General features: G+C 41.5%; 1 protein-coding gene and 1 long non-coding RNA gene across 6 annotated transcripts; one reads left to right on the top strand and one right to left on the bottom strand.

The window, feature by feature from the left end:
- Window positions 1-709: 709 nt before the first annotated feature.
- Window positions 710-13,815, bottom strand: lipea (lipase, hormone-sensitive a). 4 transcript variants are annotated; one of them, XM_048230210.1, is made up of 12 exons: window positions 13,341-13,665; window positions 13,113-13,183; window positions 12,150-12,399; window positions 10,183-10,467; window positions 9,818-9,908; window positions 9,133-9,278; window positions 7,274-7,459; window positions 6,443-6,601; window positions 5,867-6,011; window positions 4,894-5,121; window positions 2,256-2,641; window positions 710-1,563 (listed from the first exon to the last, which is right to left on the bottom strand). In XM_048230210.1, exons 3-12 carry the CDS (start codon window positions 12,387-12,389, stop codon window positions 1,243-1,245), a joined length of 2,187 nt encoding a protein of 728 aa, XP_048086167.1. In that variant the 5' UTR covers window positions 12,390-12,399; window positions 13,113-13,183; window positions 13,341-13,665; the 3' UTR covers window positions 710-1,242. The 4 variants fall into 4 exon arrangements, with proteins under 4 accessions (XP_048086167.1, XP_048086166.1, XP_048086169.1 ...); XM_048230209.1 differs by lacking the exons at window positions 13,113-13,183; window positions 13,341-13,665 and adding an exon at window positions 13,720-13,815; XM_048230212.1 differs by lacking the exon at window positions 13,113-13,183 and having other exon boundaries at window positions 12,150-12,395.
- A 3,725-nt stretch (window positions 13,816-17,540) lies between these two features.
- Window positions 17,541-20,212, top strand: LOC125284848. 2 transcript variants are annotated; one of them, XR_007191948.1, is made up of 3 exons: window positions 17,541-17,644; window positions 18,937-19,063; window positions 19,908-20,212. It is a non-coding gene; the product is annotated as an uncharacterized LOC125284848 (long non-coding RNA). The 2 variants fall into 2 exon arrangements; XR_007191949.1 differs by having other exon boundaries at window positions 19,911-20,212.
- The last annotated feature ends 2,907 nt before the right edge of the window (window positions 20,213-23,119 follow it).

The following is a 23,119-nucleotide window of genomic DNA, read 5'->3' on the forward strand; positions in this document are numbered from 1 at the left end:
GGTGCACGCTGTATTGTTCTCATACAGACTCACCAACAGCTTCATACACCAAGCTGTAAGGATGCTGAACTCTCTCCCTCCTCTCCCCCCTCCACCCTCAGCTACATAACATCCTGGACATTGGACCCACAATGGCCGCCTGCACTACTCCACTTGCACACTTGAACACTTGCACACTTGTACACTTTACAACTTGGTGTTGTTGTCCTGAAAACACAACACTTCTGCTGCTCTTACATAACTTGCACCACTATGCCACTTTCTTTATTACTCAGGTCAAACAGAACTACCCAAGCCTCTTATTGGCCTGACTTTGCACTAGTTTTTTATTGACTGTCTATGCACAATTTCAACAAAATTTTGCTGCTCTTATTTTTTCATTATTATATGTGCCCTCTTATTTACTTATTTACTTACTTTTTTGTTTACTTGAATGTTATGTTTGTCTGTGGACTTAAAATTGGTAAAATATGTCTTGTCTTCACCGTGGGATAGTGAGAAACGTAATTTCGATCTCTTTGTATGTCTGGAACATGTGAAGAAATTGACAATAAAGCTGACTTTGACTTTGATACATGATAAACTCAGAAAGAAGGGTTTATAGACAAGCTGCAAATGTTTGGGTGGGAGCGCTCAGAATGGACATCTTTTAAGGTCGTTTAGACTAGAGCATATTTCATTTGCATAACTCTATGAGTTAATCATCAACTCAATTAACAAAAATATTTAATTGTACTCCTTTTACATTACAATAATAAATCACAACATAATAAGTTACTTAAACTTTAAACATTATCACATTTAAACATTTAACATTTTTACATTTTAAGACCAGTGCAGACACCCACAGAAATGTCAGTGGGAGTAAACTGTCGAGTCTTTCATGAAGACTTTTAGTGTATTGCTGATAGCTTAAGGCAAAGAGGTGTTTGCCTCCAAAGGGCATCGACAGCTATGGCTGTCTGTGCCTTTTAAGCTGGCCATTTCAGAAGAGGCTAAAAGCCCAACATTTAGTTCCAATACATTTCTTAAAAAGGATAATCAATATAGAAGGTCATGTGCAAAGGCAAGAAAGTCTAACATACTTCCTGTTTTCCATGTCTTTTTAAATGATTTACATTCTTATATGTTCTACTCGCTACATCAGCATATAATGCATGGGGGTCCCTTTTAACACACTGGCGTATATATTCCACATATAGCCTCACTCTGCCGAACAAGCTGGTCCTCCAATTTAATCACTTAATCACTCAGGTCACTTTCCCCCTCTCGGTCCGCATCTCTTCTTGCCAACCCGAAGGGGTCCGTCACTGCTGCGTTGTGATTGTTGAGGTGTGCATTTGGCCGCCCGTGGTTCACAGTGACCGGGCCTTGCTCAAAGACATCTCTTATTTGCTGCGTGCAGATCTCCGAGGCCTCCTGAGTCTCCTTGGAGAGCTGTGATAGGCTGAGGAAGCCGTGGGGGAGGTCCTCCACGACGGTCAAGGTCACTGGTTGGCCGATGCTTCGGAGGCGCTTGGCAAACATCACAGAATCATCCAGCATAGCATCCAGAGCAGACGCCTGTGGAGAGAGGAACACAGGGTCAAGAGGTCACGCGTTTGTGAAAAATGCTGATGCAGCAATGCGTCAATCTGCTCAACCCAAACACCCTGAGGCAGCGAGAGTGAGAACGAGAACAATCTGTGTTGCTGCCCTGGTTAGGAATTAAGCATTCATATCCTCTTATACCCTCCCTTTCCCCCTTAATCTCCCACTTTGGCCTCCTTTGTGGCAGCCCACGCGTCAGCCCAATAACTACATTGTGGGTATGTCCGTAACGGAAGGCAGCTGTCTGCTGTCTCGCTGCCTTGCCGTAGCAGGCATCAAGGTACCAGCTACGAACTTTGCTTCGGACAGCCTAGCAAGATAGCAACACAGAACACCGTTTTCAGGATACCAGAAGGCAAAAAACGTAACGTTCGGCTTCAGCAATAGCTGCTCACAATTAAATAGAATGATGGCCGTTGAAGGCAGCATGAAGGATACATCTACGCTGCCTACGAAGGTATCTCAGAAGGCAGCATTTCACAGAAATATATGATTTGGACATGCCTCGCTCCCCTGTTAGACATCTTAAAAGGCAGCATTTTCCATCTAACTATATTCCATCTAGCTCTTTTCCTTTATTATTATTGTTTACATTATTGTTCTCCCTCTTTCTTTTGCTCTCCTTTATTTACATCCTCCTATCATCCCCCCTCCATTTCACTCACCACTATGTGAAGAGGTGGCAGTCCCTTGAGCAGATTGCTGGGCGCAAGGAGCGGCGACACATATGGGTTCTTCAGGATGGGCGCGCTCGGCGTGCGCACCTCCGACAGCTGTGTGGAGCGCAGGGGCGAAAAGCCCTCTGGGTAATCCCCCAGCCCGTCGCCGCCGTCATCGCCGTCATCGTCGTCGTCATAGCCGCCCTGCTCCCCTGCCTTTTGACCACCCTGCTGCGCCGTGGAGGACACGGAAAGGGACACGGGGTCCAGGAGGGACTGGAACCAGCTGGACGCCCCCTGGGTGAGGTCGGTCAGCAGCAGGGCGGTGTTGCGGCCCAGTGCTCCCAGAGCGCCCAGGTCCTCAGAGGGCTGAACGGTCTGGCCCTCCACACCTGAGAGGCAGCAAAGAGGAGGACGGGAGAGGATGAGCAGAGAATAACGATACAGAACAAAAAACCCTGAGATTGGGGAAGAAGGAAATGTCTCCAGAGGTGACAGGCTGACACCAGGCGCACAATTGAAGTGTTCCGTGGTGTAATTCAACCAAAAAAAAAGGGTGTAAGCATATGTTGCAGTGGTAGTATGCGGACACTCTTGTTCCAAGGTTGAGCAAATCATTTTCCATTACATTGTGTAACTTTTGCAGAACACAACACCATGCATTTAACTACTACCCATGCTTCATCTTGTGGAATGGCTGTTTGCTCTTCAGCATGTGAATGATTATTGACATGGCTATAAATGTTAAATGAATATAGATTTAGCAGTTCTATGTGTGGGTGATGCCAAAACACTTCAGGACTGGATTCTAAGCTCCTCTGCCTTCATAGTCCACCTCCTCTACTGTAATGTCGGAGAAGAGAAGGATATGTATTCTCTTATGTAGCTCTAGGGTAGATTACCCTGGAAACTCCAGAGTTCTCGCAAGAGCACAATTTGAATTGTCCCTGCAAGACACTCTGGCAATGGGTAATGATGCACGTTACTTTTGCCACTTGTATCGCGGGGAGCCAATCACATCGGTGTATCGAGCTAAACAGATGACAGTCGTAGTGTTATCCAATTGCGTCGAAGTCCGGAATCAGTTAGTAAACATTGGTCGTATTGTGTTATCCAATTGCGTGCAGTGATATTTTCAAATGCACGCTTGGTGCCACCCCTCGAGTTGGGCCACTACATTATTTGTGGCCAGACCCCTAATCTTTCTAGATTACCAGGGTCTGGAATCTCCAGGCTAAGGGTAGATGGCATGGGGTAGAGGGTAGGTAATTTCCCAAAAAGTTGGCGTGTTCCTTTAACAATACTTTACATTACATTACATTACATTACATTACACTAGTGCAGTGCCCGTTCAAACATGCTATTCCTGTAGCCCAATTGCATGCCTGCAGGTAGGCCTGCTTTAAAAATAGGATGATAGGGAAAAACATAATTCCAGGTAAGCATTCAATAATGAATACAGATAATATAATAATATAATAAATGTGAAGTGAGCAGAATTTAAGCATGGCTGCATATGACATTTTTTACAAATCAAAATGACATAATCCTAACAGCTGTTTTTTAGGCTATTTGCTTAGCCTATTGAATAACTTGATGATAGAGAAAACAAACCATTTTGTGGAATGATGCATCATCATATGAAATTTGCAACGGTGTGACTAAAAAACAGTCTGGTGGCCTATAAGTGACATCACACTCTGTCTGCCACTCGTTGCTTGTCGCTGGTTATGCTTTGCATGTGTGGCATTCTGAGACGTTCTTTAATTCGGGAGCATTATCGCTCGTTTTAATTTAGGACCTTGCAGTTGGAATTGTTGTTTGCTTATTATGTTTGCTAATTAAGTCTAAAGACAGTCGCCTGGGCTATTCAAAGTGTCCATTTATTGCACATCATCTTTTACATCATTTTGAAGAGCAACTGCATACCTGTGTGTGTTGGCGTGTTGTTGCAAAATCCGCGGAGTCATTTTATGCAAGCAAACCGCATACAGGGGGTCTTTATTGTTGAGATCAGACATGTTAACACATCTTACACTCGCTTAACTTTTTACCCGTGTAACCTACACTGATCCAGTTCTGCCAAAGTCTATCCTCACTGGTAGCTTACAGTACAGTGCTGTGTGGGAGGAGGAGTGGCTAGCGGCGAAAGCCAATGTGTGCTTCTTTTACTGATATATTTAACGATATCTTTTGTCACTGCACTTACTCATGCCCGTAGCAAGACACCTGACAAGTTTGAAATCAGTCTGACAAACGGTCAGCGAGATATGCGTGCCACAGACATTAGGACAGACACACAGACGCTTCTTGCTTTATAGATAGATTACATTTAGCAGACACTTTTTGACCAAAGTGACTTACATATGTCAGCTATATTACAAAGGAATAACATTGTCCCCGGAGCAACTTGGGGTTTAAGTGCCTTGCTCAAGGGCACAACGGTGGAAGCCGGGAATTGAACCAACAACTTTCAGGCTACTGCACGCTAACCCAGCTTCTTAACCACTACACTACCACCACCCACCATCACTACAATACCTCAACCCCAAGAACCTCTCAATAATACCAAATGTCAGCAACCCCCAGAAACAGTCCCTTGGCATAGCGGACATTACAGTTGACCAATTCAAGTGGAACTCACCGGCGTAAGCGTTGATGCACTTGCAGAGCACGCCCAGAGGCAGCATGGGGTCTATGAGCGTGAGCAGGCGGGAGGGCGACGCGTCCGCCGTCAGCAGGGTGGCGGGGTAGGCGGCCATGATGCCGTCGGGCACCCGCACGCCGTTGGATATCGCCCGCATGGACACCGTGATGCACAGGTTACCGCCAGCGCTGTCCCCAGCCAGACACACGCGCTCCGCCGTAGAGCCTGCGGGAACCCCCACAGACGAGCCTTTAGTACTGATGCTAACATTATTGTACATTGAAATGACCACATCATCCATCAACCTGCACAGCTGATGATGCATAAAAAAATACTACAGCACAACTCTACCCCTTCAAGTAGCTTAATGAAAGTGAGAGTTGAACAGTTGTCCACTAATTACTCAGGGGCATGTTTCCCAAAACCATCACTGAGCAACGACCATGAGAAAGAGAGTGTTCAAAATGATAGTCTCTCTCTCTCTTTCACCACTTTTTTAACAGCGCTTTCAGAAAACACATCCCAGGTGAGCAGCTAAGACTACCCACCTGGTATAGAAGCTAAGACAGCTCACCAGGTAGGTATATATAGCATATATAGCATAAGTATATATACTCTTTTGATCCTGTGAGGGAAATTTGGTCTCTGCATGTATCCCAATCCGTGAATTAGTGAAACACACTCAGCACACAGTGAACACACAGTGAGGTGAAGCACACACTAATCCCGATGCAGTGAGCTGCCTGCTACAGCGGCGCTCGGGGAGCAGTGAGGGGTTAGGTGCCTTGCTCAAGGGCACTTCAGCCGTTCCTACTGGTCGGGATTTGAACCGGCAACCCTCCGGTTACAAGTCCGAAGCGCTAACCAGTAGGCCACGGCTGCCCACTGGCAAGAAGCTAAGACAGCTCACCAGGTAGGTGCTACTCAGGTGAGTGGTTTAGGTGTTAGGCTGTGCAGTAAGGGCACTTACCCAGCAGGTGGCAGTTCTGCAGGGCCCAGCAGTAGGCGTAGAAGCACTCCTCCAGTGCCCGGGGGAAGGGGGCCTCGGGGGCCAGGGAGTAGTCCACCGACAGGATGGGCACACCCAGGTCCCTGGACCAGCTCTTCAGGTAGCTCTGCACCACAGGTGAAGGGGTGGAAGGAGAGGTGAAAGGAGAGGAGAAGGAGTGGGAAGAGAGGGAGGGAGAGTGAAAATGCATCAATAAATAATTAGTTGATACTTAAATGAACGAACATCTTTTCATTAAAAGTACAGACATTCTATACAGATATCCCTGCAGCAAGCCAACTGCCACTAACCAATGTCAGCATCATTATATATTATGACAGTTGGCATATTAAATAAATATTTTTGAAAGGTAATACTGTCCTGTTCTGTCCCACAATTATCACGTATCATAGTGTAGTGTGCAGTACACAGTGACAGTATTGTATTATTGTGCCAGTTGACTCCTAAGGCCTAATGTTCAACTGAGGCACCCTGTTTTTCTGGACACAGCTTATTGGTCACTGTTGGCTAATCATACAGAGGGGGTGAAAAATGCACCTCATGAGATTTGGAGGTCTGGGCAACAAATCCACCACCATGGAAGTGCACGAGGAGCCAGGGAGAGAGGGGGCCTCGCTGAGGTCGGAATGCCGAAGGGAATGACACGGAGCTGGTGGAGCCCTCTGGTCGGGAATACACCAACAGCTCTTCACTGTCCTAAAAACAGATACGGGAAGATACACACAACATGAAGGGTCATGAAGACTTCAACAATATGAGTTGTGCAGCCATTACATATAACAATACTACTCATTCACAGTGCCACTTCAACTGGTTACTCTGAACTGTTACAACTGCAGTGCAGAGGCTGCTATGCCTACATAAACTTTTACTGGTGCTATTTCTGCTGGATGACCTACTCATTCTGTAACTATTGAATTAGCAACTATAGCTACATGTATTATTACACCTACTACCACAACACCACCAACCAACTACTACTACAGCTGCTGCTGCTACTCCAACTAATCCTACTACAGCTGCTGCTACAGTAACTACCACCACTACTACTACTACTACTACAGTAACTGCTACTCCTACTACTAGTACTACTACTGCTACTACTACTACTACTACAGCTGCTGCTACAGTAACTACCACCACTACTACTACTACAGTAACTGCTACTCCTACTACTAGTACTACTACTGCTACTACTACTACTAATCCTACTACAGCTGCTGCTACAGTAACTACCACCACTACTACTACCACCACCACTACTACTACAGTAACTACTACTACTACTACTACTACTGTAGTTCCCACTACTTAGTATTTCTACTACCAGAAGCAACACCAGCACCATCACCATTGCACGTTCCTCACCTGTCCTTCTCGGAGTGTGTGTGAGATGAGCCTCATCTTGACGTGTCCTGGGCCCCAGTGGGCCACGGGTGGGTGGACGGCCACGCAGAGGCGCGAGTCAGAGGCCAGCGGCATCCGCAGGGTGACCGGAGGTATAGTCAGAGTCAGGTTCACCTGGACCGTTTGCGCTACTATACTGGACAAACCCTGGTGAGGGAAAAAGAAAAAAACGAATGTCAATGGGTGGTGGTAGCGTAGCGAGAGTTCAAGGGTGCAGCATGCACATCCAAATAGTTGAGTACTGGGCGCTGGACAGGAAGGCACAAGCAGGTAGAAGAACGTTGAGTCCGCACACCAGAATCTGCTTAACCCTTAAAGGTGTAGGTTTTTGAACATTCTAAGTTCCACAACAATTGAAGGTTCTAAAATTCTATGTTGAATTCAATGAACCCAGATATTCTTTAGAATGTTAATTTCCCAACATTCCCGTCACAAGGGTTAAATCAGCAGATTCTGGTGTGCGGACTCAACGTTCTTCTACTTGGTGGTAGCGTAGTGGCTAAGGAGCTGGGCTAGCATGCATTAGCTTGAAAAGTAAAAAAGAGGGTTTGATTCCTGACCGCCGCTGTTGTGGCCTTGCACCAGGCACCTAACCCTGAGTTACTCTGGGGAGACTGGAACTAAAAAAAAAGAAGCAAAATTAGAGAGCTGCAAAAAAACAACAACTTAGTTTTCTTTTTAGTGGAGGCCCATATGAGATTAGTTTCCTCAACTCATAAAATACAAAAGGATTCAAAAATCAGAGTGTCTTTCATTGTGGGGCAGAGATCTTTTCCAATAGAATACAGGGGAATAGTGGCCGCTGTGATCAGTGACATTTCGCTGAATAACTCACTGTTCTCTTCTGACAAGAAAACCATTTATGGGCCACTGAAGGCACAGAGCTAAGTAGACAATGGTCTTTGTCATTTTTAGGTGATGTTTCCCTATTCCAAAAAGCCTTACATCAAATTTAGGAACAGAGGTAGCTTTAATCTCAGTGTGATCTCTTTGCTCTTCAACGGAATGTTTAATCTATACAGTAGGCCTTATGTAATGTGGGTATTTTTGGATTGTAATGTAAACAATCCAAATTAATCCAAGATGAATTATGCTTTTTGCACCTATAAATGTGATCTATATTTAATATAAAGCTGTACTTTCTGCCCTCCTAAAAAAGATTTAATGGATGCACATTGCACATCAGTCACAATTACCACAAACAGAAAGTACAGGATAATTTCAACTGTTTCCTGTACAGTTCAGTATGTCCAATCTTGAGAAGGTCAACAAAACCAGTCCACCAACAGATTAATCCCTTTGTTGTTTACTTCACATCTGCACATCCAAATTAAGGTGCAGGAGCCAGAAGTCCAAGATCCAGCGTAACAGAGAAGTTTTTTGTTTTTATCTCTTTGGGGGATTGAAATCAAATAAATAAAAAAACCGGAGAGCAAGTGTGCGGACCTTCTCTGTTACGTTGAACAATGAGAAGTTTGCCACTAGTGGCAAATGTGTTCGCCAGTGATTTGCCACCACCTTAGCCAATAATGGCAAACTTAATTTGCATGTCACATTGGTGCAAATTTGCTGCTACATTGCCAAAAGGTAACTGCAACTATTTGCCAGAAACCTAATTTACGTGTGAAAATATAACATGGATTTTACTACTCACAACTATGACATACAAAACTGCATTCTGATCATGTGGTTCTGTGAATCTGAATTGAACTGAGAACTGGATTTTTTCCAGAATGACAAGAAATTAAATAAACACTCTTGCATTCACACAGACAGACATACACACACACAAACACACACACACACACACACACACTCACTGAGAGTAACTCTGATTCCGTGAGGTTCCAGAAGGACTTCCAGAAGTGCATGTCCAAATTCTGGGTAATGCGTTCAAACTCGGCCCCTCGGAGCTCCGGGTCAACCACGTACTTCCCTGACGTGAGTATGGACAAGGCAGCCCTCCCTAACAACAATAACAGGAAGTTCATTTAACTCAGGAACTCTCTTCCCACAAGAGAGCATTACATTTCCTAACTGTTCTGCAGTGTTTCACTGCTGTGTTAGGTTTACAGTGCCTTCACTTGCAACACAATCAACTCAATAATGAGGACCAAGAGACAACAGACATCACGGAGTGGAAACGACCAATACATATAATATTTATTGTTACCTAAGGTCTCCTATGCATTGTAGCTTGAATGTTATTCCTCATTTAAGGGATCATAAAAGAGACTGTTAAATGAAAATTATGTAATGCAATGCAAAGGGCTCAAAGATTTCAGCATTTTCATATTATATAAATATACACCTAAAAAGACACCAAACGCATAACAAAATTGTCAATGTCACCTTCTGTTGACAAACCTCTACATAAAAAAAACTCACATATTAATTGACATATTAGACTAAGCTTCAGGCTATTACATGGAATGTAGCTTTAAAAATCAACTGAAGTAGCTGTGTTAGCTTGTACTTTTTGTAGCGAGCAGTGATGGCACTGACCTATACCAGTTTGCGGCTTCTTCCAGTTTTCTCCAAAGGACACCATACTGATGACCACAGTCTGAAAGAATGGCCTCAAGGCTGGGGAAAACTAAAGCAGAGTGTAAAACAAGAGTTTAACACACACACACACACCATCTCGTTTCAGATAGAACAATAGATATTAGGATTTTCACTTTCTGTACCCAGGGTTTCCCACTTATGCAAAACTTCTAAAAGTATAAAACATTATATCTGACCCTGATAAAAAATATTGAAAAAAAAAAAGAAACTCTTGTCACACATAACAATTATACATCCTCACACACACACACACACACACACACACACACACACACACACACACACACACACACACACCACACCTGGAAGCCCAGACAGCGTCCGTAGAAGCAGGCCTTGTGCAGGGACATGTACTCCTGCACAAAGCTGTGGCTGAGGCCGTGGTCCTGTGTGGAGTAGAGCTGCTCGATGCCGTTCTCTCCCAGTAGCCGCTGGCCCAGGTACAGCAGCGCCCGCAGCTGCCGCAGTGCCGCACTATACGCCTCCAGCTCGCCCGCGTTGTGCTCCGCCCGGAAGAAGGCGCCGGCACAGTTGGCAGCGACGTAGCGCGTCTTCTGGATGATGTAGAGGAGGCAGGAGCGCACCACCTGAAAGGGGGTAAATTACCTGCATAAGTGTAACGGTAGCCAGCTGGTTTGTAGCTGTGCATTATGTACAGCGGTAAACCTCCCCCCGATGCCTAAGAGTAGTGTTGGCAGGAGAGCTAGCAGCCTGGGCTTATAGCTCGAATGCTAGCATGCTCGACTCCTGATCCAAGGTGCTAGCTAGCTAGATAGATAGATAGATAACTGAACGTTAGAATACTGTTTGGATGTCCAATTTAGCATGCTTAGTCTACTTACAGATGATAAAAAAAAAAACAAATCCACATGACTTAGAAGAACAGTAAAAGACACTAAAGATACTATCCACATGAATGTTGCTGTTTGCGGGTTCGAGTCTGGGTGCGTGCAGGGCTGAGCCACGCGATCACGCGGCTCTCTCATCTCATCTTGTGACTTTTTTCAGTCCACAACCCTTTAATGTTGCCAGGTCTCTCTGTGCTATTACTGTATAATATGAATGAAGATTCAGTGGTTAGAGATTTTCCACTTACAGAGAACCGGCTCCCTTCTGGTTCACATTCCAGATGTTGAACTGTTTGGAGCATTTCGGCCAAAGATAAATTGATTCGGAATCTGAAAAGTTGGTTTGGAGCTGGCACTAATTTGTGGGTGTGTCATTTGACAGGTTAGTTATGCACGCTTCACCCTCTGTTGATGCATCCTAGGTTCTGTTCAAAACTGGTGGCAATGCAGCAAGCACCAAGGTTCAAAGAATTCAGAACAGAACCGGTTGACCTACGGTTCTCACCTATGCTAAGAATGGTGTAGGTGTTTTTCCTAATGAGTTGCTAAATATAATTTTCTTCTTGTGGACACATTACTGATGAGAACCCTTTCTTTGACAACTGCACAACATGTGTTTATTCATTTTATTCTGCATCAACCTATAGACCCTTTCAACAATAAAAACAAAAACAATGCTTGAACATTCTATTTGGGCCCCAATCTACTTCCTCTGCATTAAGATAACATGGAATGTTAAAAAGGAAGTCTTGTGGGGCCAACTATGATGCTGATAATGGAACTCTCTTGAAAGGGTCTATACCCTTGAGCACAGTGTAACTCTGATTAATAGCCGGTCACAACACTTTGATAGTCTATTCTGACAACACTTACCCTCTTATCTATTCTAATCTGAATTGTATGCAATATCAAAGCATCAGCGTACTATTACACTTTCTTATTTCACATTATTTTAAGTCAACAACAGTCATGTGCCACTGCTTGATTTTCATGTGTCAAAGAAACACTTCTTCTGTATTAGAACGCTGTAAGAATTCCTAAGAATGAGGTCGTGGTTATCATTAGCTCTACTCATCAGATCTGCTTGCCAGCAACAAAAACACCACTGGTTCCACATATACATTTCATAACAGATACAGCAGCGGAAGAAACCTAAATCTATTGAGCAAAGCAAATATATGAGAAATATTTGAAAAAATAAAACAAGAGAGGGTCAAAACACTTCACATCATTATTTCGGTACCATAGATTCAGAGGATATACTTTGAACTTTTGTCTTGTAACGCTAAACATGTGATACACAAGCAAACCCAAGCAAGCATCTAACCTAGAGGATTACTTCAGTAAACATGTGATACACAAGCAAACCCAAGCAAGCATTTAACCTAGAGGATTACTTCAGAAACAGACAATCAAAGTACCTTGACCAATGTCCGGTACCCATTCGCTGGAGTCTGGGGGTCCAGGTCGAAGTGGTGGAATACTGTGGTGAAGTGCTTGACCACAGGCTCCAGGGCGCGACCGTGACTCTGGATGAGACGCACGGACTCCAGCAGGCGGGAGGCCACATCTGTGTCGTTGAAACTGGAGGGCCTTGAAAGGGCAGCTTTGGCGTCGTCGCACGCAGCCTCCAGAGCAGAAAACACAGCCGGGTTTTCCATGGCAGCCTGGCTAGAGAGAGAGAGAGAGAGTTAGAGAGAGCAAGAGGAACGGAAGTGGGAGAAAAGAGAGAGAGAGCCCTCTGGCTCTAGAGCTGATAGGACATCATATGATCACAAGAGAACTTCTGACCTCCTGCTTTCCAAACTGCTTATTTCGATGATGTAGACAAACAAAACAAACAAAACATTTCGTATCTCCTCACTGAGACCAAAGTATAAAGGTCAGTCATTAAAGCCCAGTTTTAGCCCATTGAACAATTAACAATCTGTAAAAGGCAAAGTCCCACATAGGTGGATTCCCGACCTCATTGTTGATCTTAAACTGATGAGACTGTTGGTCATGCCATGAGCCTGGTTTGAAGTATGTTTGTCTGGCAAGCAACAAGTTCTTTTTTATTTGAATCCCTTTTTAATTGCTCATTTTAGTGCAGATCACTTCAGGGTAGTCTAGATTTGGATAAAATATGAAAGCTTGTAACTAGTGCTGGTAGTTTATCTGACTGTCATGTAGATTAAAATAATCTATTCTTGTTATGAGATAAAGGAACACAAAAATTGAGCAGATTACGCCATGTAGGCTAGGCTATTATTTACTAAAATAAAAATGATATAGTAAAAGTAGCGACACGAAAAACTAGACAGGCAAAGGCGAAAGTAAAACATATTACAGGCCTACATAAAGTATATTTCAAGGGCGCAGCCTACTTCGCAAAATTGACATACCTTTACATTTGTCTAGACAAGGCTCTTTGACGCATGCACCGTTCTCCACAGGGGTAGGTAACCGCGTTCGCCTATCGATGCAATATTCGATTCGAATTATGTCACATCTTATATCTCACTCAGATGCATATCATCAGATCATTCAGATACACCAAAACACAATGCACCTCAGCCGGTGAAACCAGTAACGCTGACATGTATGCAAACTAACGCTAGCTCGTATCTTACCAGAACTGAGGCACGATCAGCTTTCGAGACACAGGGTTACATGGCTATCATCTTTCCTACAACATAGAAACAGACAGCGGCGACTAGGCTTAAAACGAGAGCTATTCAGATATACAGCGAAGAAGCCTACTAAGCGAAAAGGCATTTCAGTCAGGAATTGCACTAGCCCTATGACTCAGAACTGAACTGAACTTTCTGAAAACGCGGAACTTAATGCAAGATCTAATTAGCTAGACGTGACTAACAAAAACGCACAACTAGGCCTATACCACAAAGACGCAAATATGTAACATATTGCTTTGGTTGATTCCGTATCCATATACAGTTTAGTATTGGCTTTAAAAAGTTCAGAGGATTTTCACGCTCAGTGTAAACTTACCCGGACGGCGTACGCATCCCTACGCCCAAAGCACCCTGGGTATAGTAGTCATGTGAGCATGATGAACTAGATAAGAAACCGCACTCAGGAGGATGCCCTGATGATTTCCAACTTTCAGGGCTGGATGATGTGTACAGCATCTCGACAGAGCTACCTTGGGGAAAGGTAGAATGCCTCGTCCGCAATCTTAGAGTGAGGTGCATTGGTCCTACTGTAAATGGCGAAAGTAATGAAACTCTGGGGTCGAACGAGCAATTTATGCAGCAAATGCTTGAGCCTTAAATCCTGGAATTTGGCAAATAAACAAATAGGACCTTCATAACACTAATATTAATCGGCAGAACACTAGAGTAAAGTGTTCAGACTTATGCAATTGCATTGTTATTGCTTGTGTCCAAGTTTAAGGGGGGGGAGGGCATAGCCTATAGTGGACATTTGCATTTTGAGGATGTTCTGATGCTGAAGTTAGGTAGGCCTATAGTATAGCCCGTTTACCTTGCCTAATTCTTGGAAACTTACACAAAAAAATTACTGTATATTTAAAAGTAAAACTATTTTGAAAACTATTCCAGAAGATGCCCTGGGTTACTGTTTGACTATGAAGTCTAAGATACCAGCTGCTGGCTGGAACATCATTTTGATACACTTAAGAGGCAGTGTGTGGAGTTCATTGGCTGATCATCTTACTCGTGGCACCTGTCTATGCCAGGTATAGATTATCATGGAAGCTGGTATTCATCCCTGCTATTGTAAGATTTGTGTGAATGTTCATCATGATTGTTCAACTACAATACTGAAAATGAAAAGATCAATCAAGCTATACTGGCTTCTCAATGTCTTTAATTGACTATAATCTTCACTGTTCTGACTAAATTAATTTATTTCACCTGAACTGACATTATCGTGACATTTTCAAAATTAGAATTAAGTTATACAATAGTTCCTTGGTATAATCCTTTGGACACAGAACTACACACAGAGTGGCTAGAGGAGAATGCCATGAGGACCAATTTACTAAATCTGGTAATATGTGTCCAGGCTGAGAATCAGTATAAGTCAAAGTCAAAGTCAAAGTCAGCTTTATTGTCAATTTCTTCACATGTTCCAGACATACAAAGAGATCGAAATTACGTTTCTCACTATCCCACGGTGAAGACAAGACATATTTTACCAATTTAAGTCCACAGACAAACATAACATTCAAGTAAACAAAAAAGTAAGTAAATAAGTAAATAAGAGGGCACATATAATAATGAAAAAATAAGAGCAGCAAAATTTGGTTGAAATTGTGCATAGACAGTCAATAAAATACTAGTGCAAAGTCAAGCCAATAAAAGGCTTGGGTAGTTCTGTTTGACCTAAGTAAGAAAGAAAGTGGCATAGTGGTGCAAGTTATGTAAGAGCAGCAGAAGTGTTGTGTTTTCAGGACAACAACAACAAGTTGTAAAAAGTGTACAAGTGTGCAAGTGGAGTAGTGCAGGCGACCATTTGTGGGTCCAATGTCCAGGATGTTATGTAGCTGAGGGTGGAGGGGAGAGGAGGGAGAGAGTTCAGCATCCTTACAGCTTGGTGTATGAAGCTGTTGGTGAGTCTGGTAGTGGGGGGCGCAGGCTTCTGTACCTCTTCCCAGAGGGCAGTAGATCAAACAGATTGTGAGCGGGGTGACTTGCATCACTCACAATTTTGGTGCCTTTACTTGGGTGAGGTGGGTGGTGTAAATGTCCTTCAGGGAGGGGTGAAGCACCAATAATCCTTCCAGCTGTGTTCACTATGCGCTGCAGGGCTTTCCTGTTGTATTCAGTGCAGCTTCCGCCCCACACAGCGATACAGCTTGAGAGGATGCTCTCAATGGTGCCTTGGTAGAATATGGTCATGATGGCTGGTGGAGCACTTGCTCGCCTGAGTTTCCGCAGGAAGTACAGGCGGCGCTGAGCTCTCTTCGCCAGTGATGCAGTGTTGGTGGTCCAGGAGAGGTCTTCACTGATGTGCAATACAAAGCTACACCCCATTTTATGCCAGTGACCGGTGGTTAGCAGCATGCTGTAAAGTTGTGCCCAGTTCTGAAAAAAAGGAAATTGAAACTGAAAACTGGTATGTTTATTTTATTTGGCTAAACGTCTAGTTTTCCATTGAAATGTAATACAGTAAGAACTGACCTATGCAGCGTCATAGCGATTAAACGATTAAGGAATAATAATTCATAATAACGAGCCTTTGCTTAACCTGTAACCATACACAACTTTACCACCTTTTTTCTGAAATAAAAATTAAATTAAATAAAATTTACTTAGGAATATTTCACCTGTTTCCACTCAAGCAGTGCACTAGTGCAGTTTAACCAGTTCAGCTACTTGCCTTTTCCTGCTCCAAACACCCATTGTGCAGTGGGTCCTAAGCATTTCTAATACTGATGTAGGCTAATCCCCTATAAGCCAGCTGACCGACAATCCATTTTTGAGACATACTTATAATTAATCTATTTAGCAATGATTGTGTTTTAATGTATATGTGTGCGTGTGTCATATATTTGTGTGTGCTTGTGTTGTGTAACTTTTCAGCCTTACACACCATTGGACACTGTGATCTTTTCAGTTTTCAGTGAAAGCATTTTTCATTTCCTAAACCATATTCAATTCAATAAAGTTTTAGCGCCTTTCGTGCAAACAGCAATATATAATATTATATATAAAATATAATAAAATATATAATATTATTTATAAAATAAGATATAAAACAAAAAGAATAATAAAAACAAATATATATATATATATATATACACACAAATAAATAAATAATGGTGCAAAAGCCATAAAATAAGAAGAAATGTACACACATACATGCAAACAGAACAAACACATCAACACCTAAAATTCAAAACGGTCAGGGATTAAGAGAAGACAAGGCTAAAAAGGTATGTCTTAAGATGTTTCTTAAACATTTCAATAGGACTGGACCTTCCTCACCGCAAGTGGCAAGCTGTTCCACAGGAAGGACCATAGAAAGAGAAGGCTGCCTCCCCTCGGGCCTTGGGCCACTAGGAGGCCAGAGTCTAAGGATCTGAGTGGCTGTGATGGTAGGTACGGTAAGAGCAAGTCTGATAAATAAACAAGTCCATTGAGGGCTTTAAAAACCAGGAGTAAAATCTTCAAATCAATTCTAAAACTCTCAGACAGCCAGTGAATGAAATGATTTATATATATTTATATATCGCAGTTACGCTAAGCCTGTCATGATGCATTTGAATGCTGTCTGGTAACACAGAGATCAAAGAGAAAGCTTTCTATTGTGCTGTTGGGTGGTATTAAACGACTAATGGTATTCTTTTATGACGAATCTGCTAAAGATGCGTAAAAACATGTAAAAACACATAAAAAAATGGAAAATGTGGAAAATGAGCATCAGGAATCTACAAAAATGGTCAATTGTAACTTCCTTTATCACCACTGAATGCTTTCAATGCTTTGAGTTTCTAGATGTTTTTGTTTATGATTCTTAAAGAATATCTATAGATATTCTCACGCTATAGTGCCACATCACGTGACCTGAATACAATAGGAAGAGTTCCCTTTATGTTTAGTACACCTGTGCAAGCTTACAATGCCATTAAGGAGACCATTAGGTTGACATGCATTGGCCTTCTTTTCTGCTTCTTAACTGCTCCTCACAATAGAGTCTGTGTCTGCTTTTTCCCTCCATATTTATAGCCAGAGAGCAAATTGACATCTAGACAAACTTCCACCACACCTGCCTTACTGTACCTCAAGAATGGCAGTTTGTTTTTTATAGTTAGATATTTCTGAAGTATTATGTGATTGTGTTTGTTATCATCATCAGTGACTTAATTCTTCCTCTTCTTTTTCCTGCCTCCTCTTTTCTCTGGAGTTCATTGGCTGATCATCTTACTCGTGGCACCTGTCTATGCCAGGTATAGATTATCATGGAAGCTGGTATTCATCCCTGCTATTGTAAGATTTGTGTGAATGTTCATCATGATTGTTCAACTACAATACTGAAAATGAAAAGATCAATCAATTAGCTATACTGGCTTCTCAATATCTTTAATTGACTATAATCTTCACTGTTCTGACTAAATTAATTTATTTCACCTGAACTGACATTATCGTGACATTTTCAAAATTAGAATTAAGTTATACAATAGTTCCTTGGTATAATCCTTTGGACACAGAACTACACACAGAGTGGCTAGAGGAGCATGCCATGAGGACCAATTTACTAAATCTGGTAATATGTGTCCAGGCTGAGAATCAGTCTGTATAAATGTGCAATACAAAGCTACACCCCATTTTATGCCAGTGACCGGTGGTTAGCAGCATGCTGTAAAGTTGTGCCCAGTTCTGAAAAAAAGGAAATTGAAACTGAAAACTGGTATGTTTATTTTATTTGGCTAAACGTCTAGTTTTCCATTGAAATTTAATACAGTAAGAACTGACCTATGCAGCGTCATAGCGATTAAACGATTAAGGAATAATAATTCATAATAACGAGCCTTTGCTTAACCTGTAACCATACACAACTTTACCACCTTTTTTCTGAAATAAAATGTCTTTACTTAGGAATATTTCACCTGTTTCCACTCAAGCAGTGCACTCGTGCAGTTTAACCAGTTCAGCTACTTGCCTTTTCCTGCTCCAAACACCCATTGTGCAGTGGGTCCTAAGCATTTCTAATACTGATGTAGGCTAATCCCCCATAAGCCAGCTGACCGACAATCCATTTTTGAGACATACTTATAATTAATCTATTTAGCAATGATTGTGTTTTAATGTATATGTGTGCGTGTGTCATATATTTGTGTGTGCTTGTGTTGTGTAACTTTTCAGCCTTACACACCATTGGACACTGTGATCTTTTCAGTTTTCAGTGAAAGCATTTTTCATTTCCTAAACCATATTCAATTCAATAAAGTTTTAGCGCCTTTCGTGCAAACAGCAATATATAATATTATATATAAAATATAATAAAATATATAATATTATATATAAAATAAGATATAAAACAAAAAGAATAATAAAAACAAATATATATATACACAAATAAATAAATAATGGTGCAAAAGCCATAAAATAAGAAGAAATGTACACACATACATGCAAACAGAACAAACACATCAACACCTAAAATTCAAAACGGTCAGGGATTAAGAGAAGACAAGGCTAAAAAGGTATGTCTTAAGATGTTTCTTAAACATTTCAATAGGACTGGACCTTCCTCACCGCAAGTGGCAAGCTGTTCCACAGGAAGGACCATAGAAAGAGAAGGCTGCCTCCCCTCGGGCCTTGGGCCACTAGGAGGCCAGAGTCTAAGGATCTGAGTGGCTGTGATGGTAGGTACGGTAAGAGCAAGTCTGATAAATAAACAAGTCCATTGAGGGCTTTAAAAACCAGGAGTAAAATCTTCAAATCAATTCTAAAACTTTCAGACAGCCAGTGAATGAAATGATTTATATATATTTATATATCGCAGTTACGCTAAGCCTGTCATGATGCATTTGAATGCTGTCTGGTAACACAGAGATCAAAGAGAAAGCTTTCTATTGTGCTGTTGGGTGGTATTGCGTGACTAATGGTATTCTTTATGACGAATCTGCTAAAGATGCGTAAAAACATGTAAAAACACATAAAAAAATGGAAAATGTGGAAAATGAGCATCAGGAATCTACAAAAATGGTCAATTGTAACTTCCTTTATCACCACTGAATGCTTTCAATGCTTTGAGTTTCTAGATGTTTTTGTTTATGATTCTTAAAGAATATCTATAGATATTCTCACGCTATAGTGCCACATCACGTGACCTGAATACAATAGGAAGAGTTCCCTTTATGTTTAGTACACCTGTGCAAGCTTACAATGCCATTAAGGAGACCATTAGGTTGACATGCATTGGCCTTCTTTTCTGCTTCTTAACTGCTCCTCACAATAGAGTCTGTGTCTGCTTTTTCCCTCCATATTTATAGCCAGAGAGCAAATTGACATCTAGACAAACTTCCACCACACCTGCCTTACTGTACCTCAAGAATGGCAGTTCGTTTTTTATAGTTAGATATTTTTGAAGTATTATGTGATTGTGTTTGTTATCATCATCAGTGACTTAATTCTTCCTCTTCTTTTTTCTGCCTCCTCCTCCTCTTCATCATCTTCATCACTATCATCAATACCACCACCTCTTAGCAGCACTATCATTTCGATGTTCAGATGACCCTTGTAACAGCAGTGTTTTGATACCTACAACTAGACCAACTAAACAGCTATAGTCTAGAGTACAATAGCTCCATCTCCTGTTCATCACTATTCAAAACAGTCTTTTGTTTGAAAGACAGAATAATGAGAAAATACAAAGGCATAATTGTGCTCCCTTTGGACCTGAGAAAACAGAAAAAGACTAACTCACTGTGTGTGAGTTATGACACCTCAGTTTGGAGGTCACATAGATACCTAAAACAGGAAGACGAGTTTCTATACTCGGGCCATACAGCTCCTAAACATAAACAAAACTTTTAAAACATTACATGGACTTGACATACTGCACAAGAGATATGAGTACAGTCCTTTCCTCTTCTTACAATTAAATTAAAAAGTGACAGGTGGGCCGGACTTTCGTTTGATTAAGGCGGGACTTCCGGCAAAGGTATTTGATTTCCGGTGAAGGCGGGACATCCGGGTTTTGAACTTGTACTTTTGTACTTTTTATGACAATTTTGTATGTTTGGTCATGGGTATGTGTTGTGTTGGTCATGGGTGTGCGGGTGTCCAGGGGTGGGGGGTGTACACGGATGTATTGGTCATGGTTGGTGTCCTGTTGGGGGATGTCATGGGAGTGTCATGCCTAGACAATTATCAAAAATCAAAAATCCGAATGGGTGCTAGAAGCCATGAGTCTGGTCAAGTTTAAATTCAGTTTTAAATTCAAATTCATCAAGATTTTCATCGTCATTGAAAAGAATAAAATGTATCAGACAGTAGAACGGTGGAGAGAGGGTAGGGGCTGGGCCAACGGTCTGTGTATGCGTGGTTGCGTGCGTGCGTGCGTGCGTGTGTGTGTGTGTGGGTGTGTGTGTGTATGTGTGTCTGAGAGAGGGGGCGAGAGAGAGAGGAGGGGGTTTGTTTGACTGTGTATGCTTCAAGTTTTAGTGATATGAACCTGAATAAAAGAATCAAGGATGTGATGATGCCAAGAGCCTAAAAAGGTTTCAGCCACGTGTCTGTGAACCAAAATAAAAAATAAATCCTACATTTAAGTTGAATTTTAAGGTTCAGGGTCATGCATGTCTAATGTCATGGCTCCAGGGCCCTGAGGGAGTAGGTTGAGTAGGTTGTGTGTGTGTGTGTGCGTGTGTGTGTGCATGTTTATGTTTTTAGGATTATTAAACTGAATGTGAATGAACTGAATGATCTGATCCTGTCAAGAACCTTCTTTCATATATGTTTCTGTGAACTAGAAGAAAAAATAAATCATAAATGTAAGGGGTAGGTTGCAAGAGTTTGTGTTTGTGTGTGTGTGTGTGGGTGTGGAGAGGGGGAGAGAAAAGAGAGAGAGGGTCTATGTATAGGTACTTTATGTTAGAGGATGGGTGTCTGTGTGTGTGTGTGTGTGTGTGTGCGTGTGTGTTTATGAATGAAGATTGGGGAGGGGAGACTTGCTGTACTGTAGGAACGTGGTGGAGCTATTGATCAATCTAATTATCCATCCAATGATCTGTAGACCGGTCACTGGAATCAACTTTTACCGTTTTATCATTAATAAATAAAGAGAGGGCGGGGTATACCAAATGAGAAAGTCCATTATATCAACAAAAGAGGCACCAAAGGCAAGTAAGTTGAGGGTTTGCCTGTACTGGGTCAGATTATATTATTGTTATATGCAGATTTTTTCATAGTCAGATTGTGTCTCTAATAGGATATCATGAGATAAAGTAAAAGTAACATTTTATAATCAATAATAACATTTAGGAGTTTGGAGTGAGTGAAATAATTACAATTTTCCAGTTTCATCCGCACACTTCCTTCTGCTTCACACCCAATATATCCTTTTCAATATATCCTTTCCTTTTTCATGGCACAGAGGGTTTTTTCCCCCCACAGTAGGTATATCTATTGCTTGAACACTAGCATCAAAAATATTACACAGTTAGCAAAACCTTAAACTCAAGGAGCAAAACATCAGCACATATTTGCACTACTATAACCACATTGTTAGTTTCGCTAAAAAATAGGATTTACTTCATTTTAAATCCCATGAACATAAGTTTATAGTATATAGGCCTACTGAGGATAGACATTCAGGCAAACAAAAGTTGTAATAGGGAATATTGTGCACTTAGCATAGAGGGCAGCGTCTCTCAGGCAGAAAACCAGTCTTGCTATTTGGCTGAAAAGTATTGAAAAGCCTTGAAAAGTATTTACTATGGCAAGGTAAAATATCCGAGACAAAATAGACAAAGACAAAACTGCTTGAAGCCTTGACAAACCACATGAATAGGTCAGGCCTCAACATTCTCTTATTCACTTCCATTATACTGTATGTCGAGGAACAAAACTTCTCAACAAACTTATTCTCAAAGCATAACATAAGACACAATCCTGCATCAAATTCTACTGTTCTCTTAGTATAACTGTCTTGATAAAAACCTATGTATTCTGGCAAAAGGCTCATGGGAACACCATGAAACGGCGACACCAAAACTTGCCATACGATCAATTGCTTACCTGGTTCAGTACTTACTGTATCTGCACTTACACATGATTCTGTCAGATAAATTCATTGAGGAGGTGAAATATATCAGTTCAACGTAATACCACGGATCACTAACTGTGACAAACCCTGTTTTCCTTTTTTCACAGTAGTAAAAAACAACTAGAAAAGCATTTCCTGAAGGACATACAGTGCATGAAAATGCAAAAAATATGATGTAAAATATCATACAGAGTAAAAACAAACTATATTGGTTGCTAGGTAGATGAGGTTTAATATAGTTGGAATAACTGAACGGTTAAATAGGTGGATAGTTTAAATGGTTAAATTATTTAGGTAGATAACTGACACTTGGAATGGCTCTAATGTTTGCTAGCAGTTATGCTAACTATGTTAACAAAGATAATAATGTTAACCAAGTTACTATGCTAACTAGCATTGTAACAATGTTAAAATGCTAAGTATGTTAACCATGTGACTTAGCTAACTTAGCTAATTATTTTTAGCAGTTATGCTAACTATGCTAACTAACATGCTAACTATGTTAACCATGTTACTTAGCTGACTTAGCTAATCATTTTAAGCAGTTTTGCTAAAAATGCTAACTAACATGTTAACATGCTAACTATGCTAACCATGTGACTTAGCTAACTTAGCTAATCATTTTAAGCAATTTTGCTAAAAATGCTAA

The sequence above is a fragment of the Alosa alosa genome, chromosome 20, assembly GCF_017589495.1.
Source record: "Alosa alosa isolate M-15738 ecotype Scorff River chromosome 20, AALO_Geno_1.1, whole genome shotgun sequence".
Taxonomy (NCBI): domain Eukaryota; kingdom Metazoa; phylum Chordata; class Actinopteri; order Clupeiformes; family Clupeidae; genus Alosa; species Alosa alosa.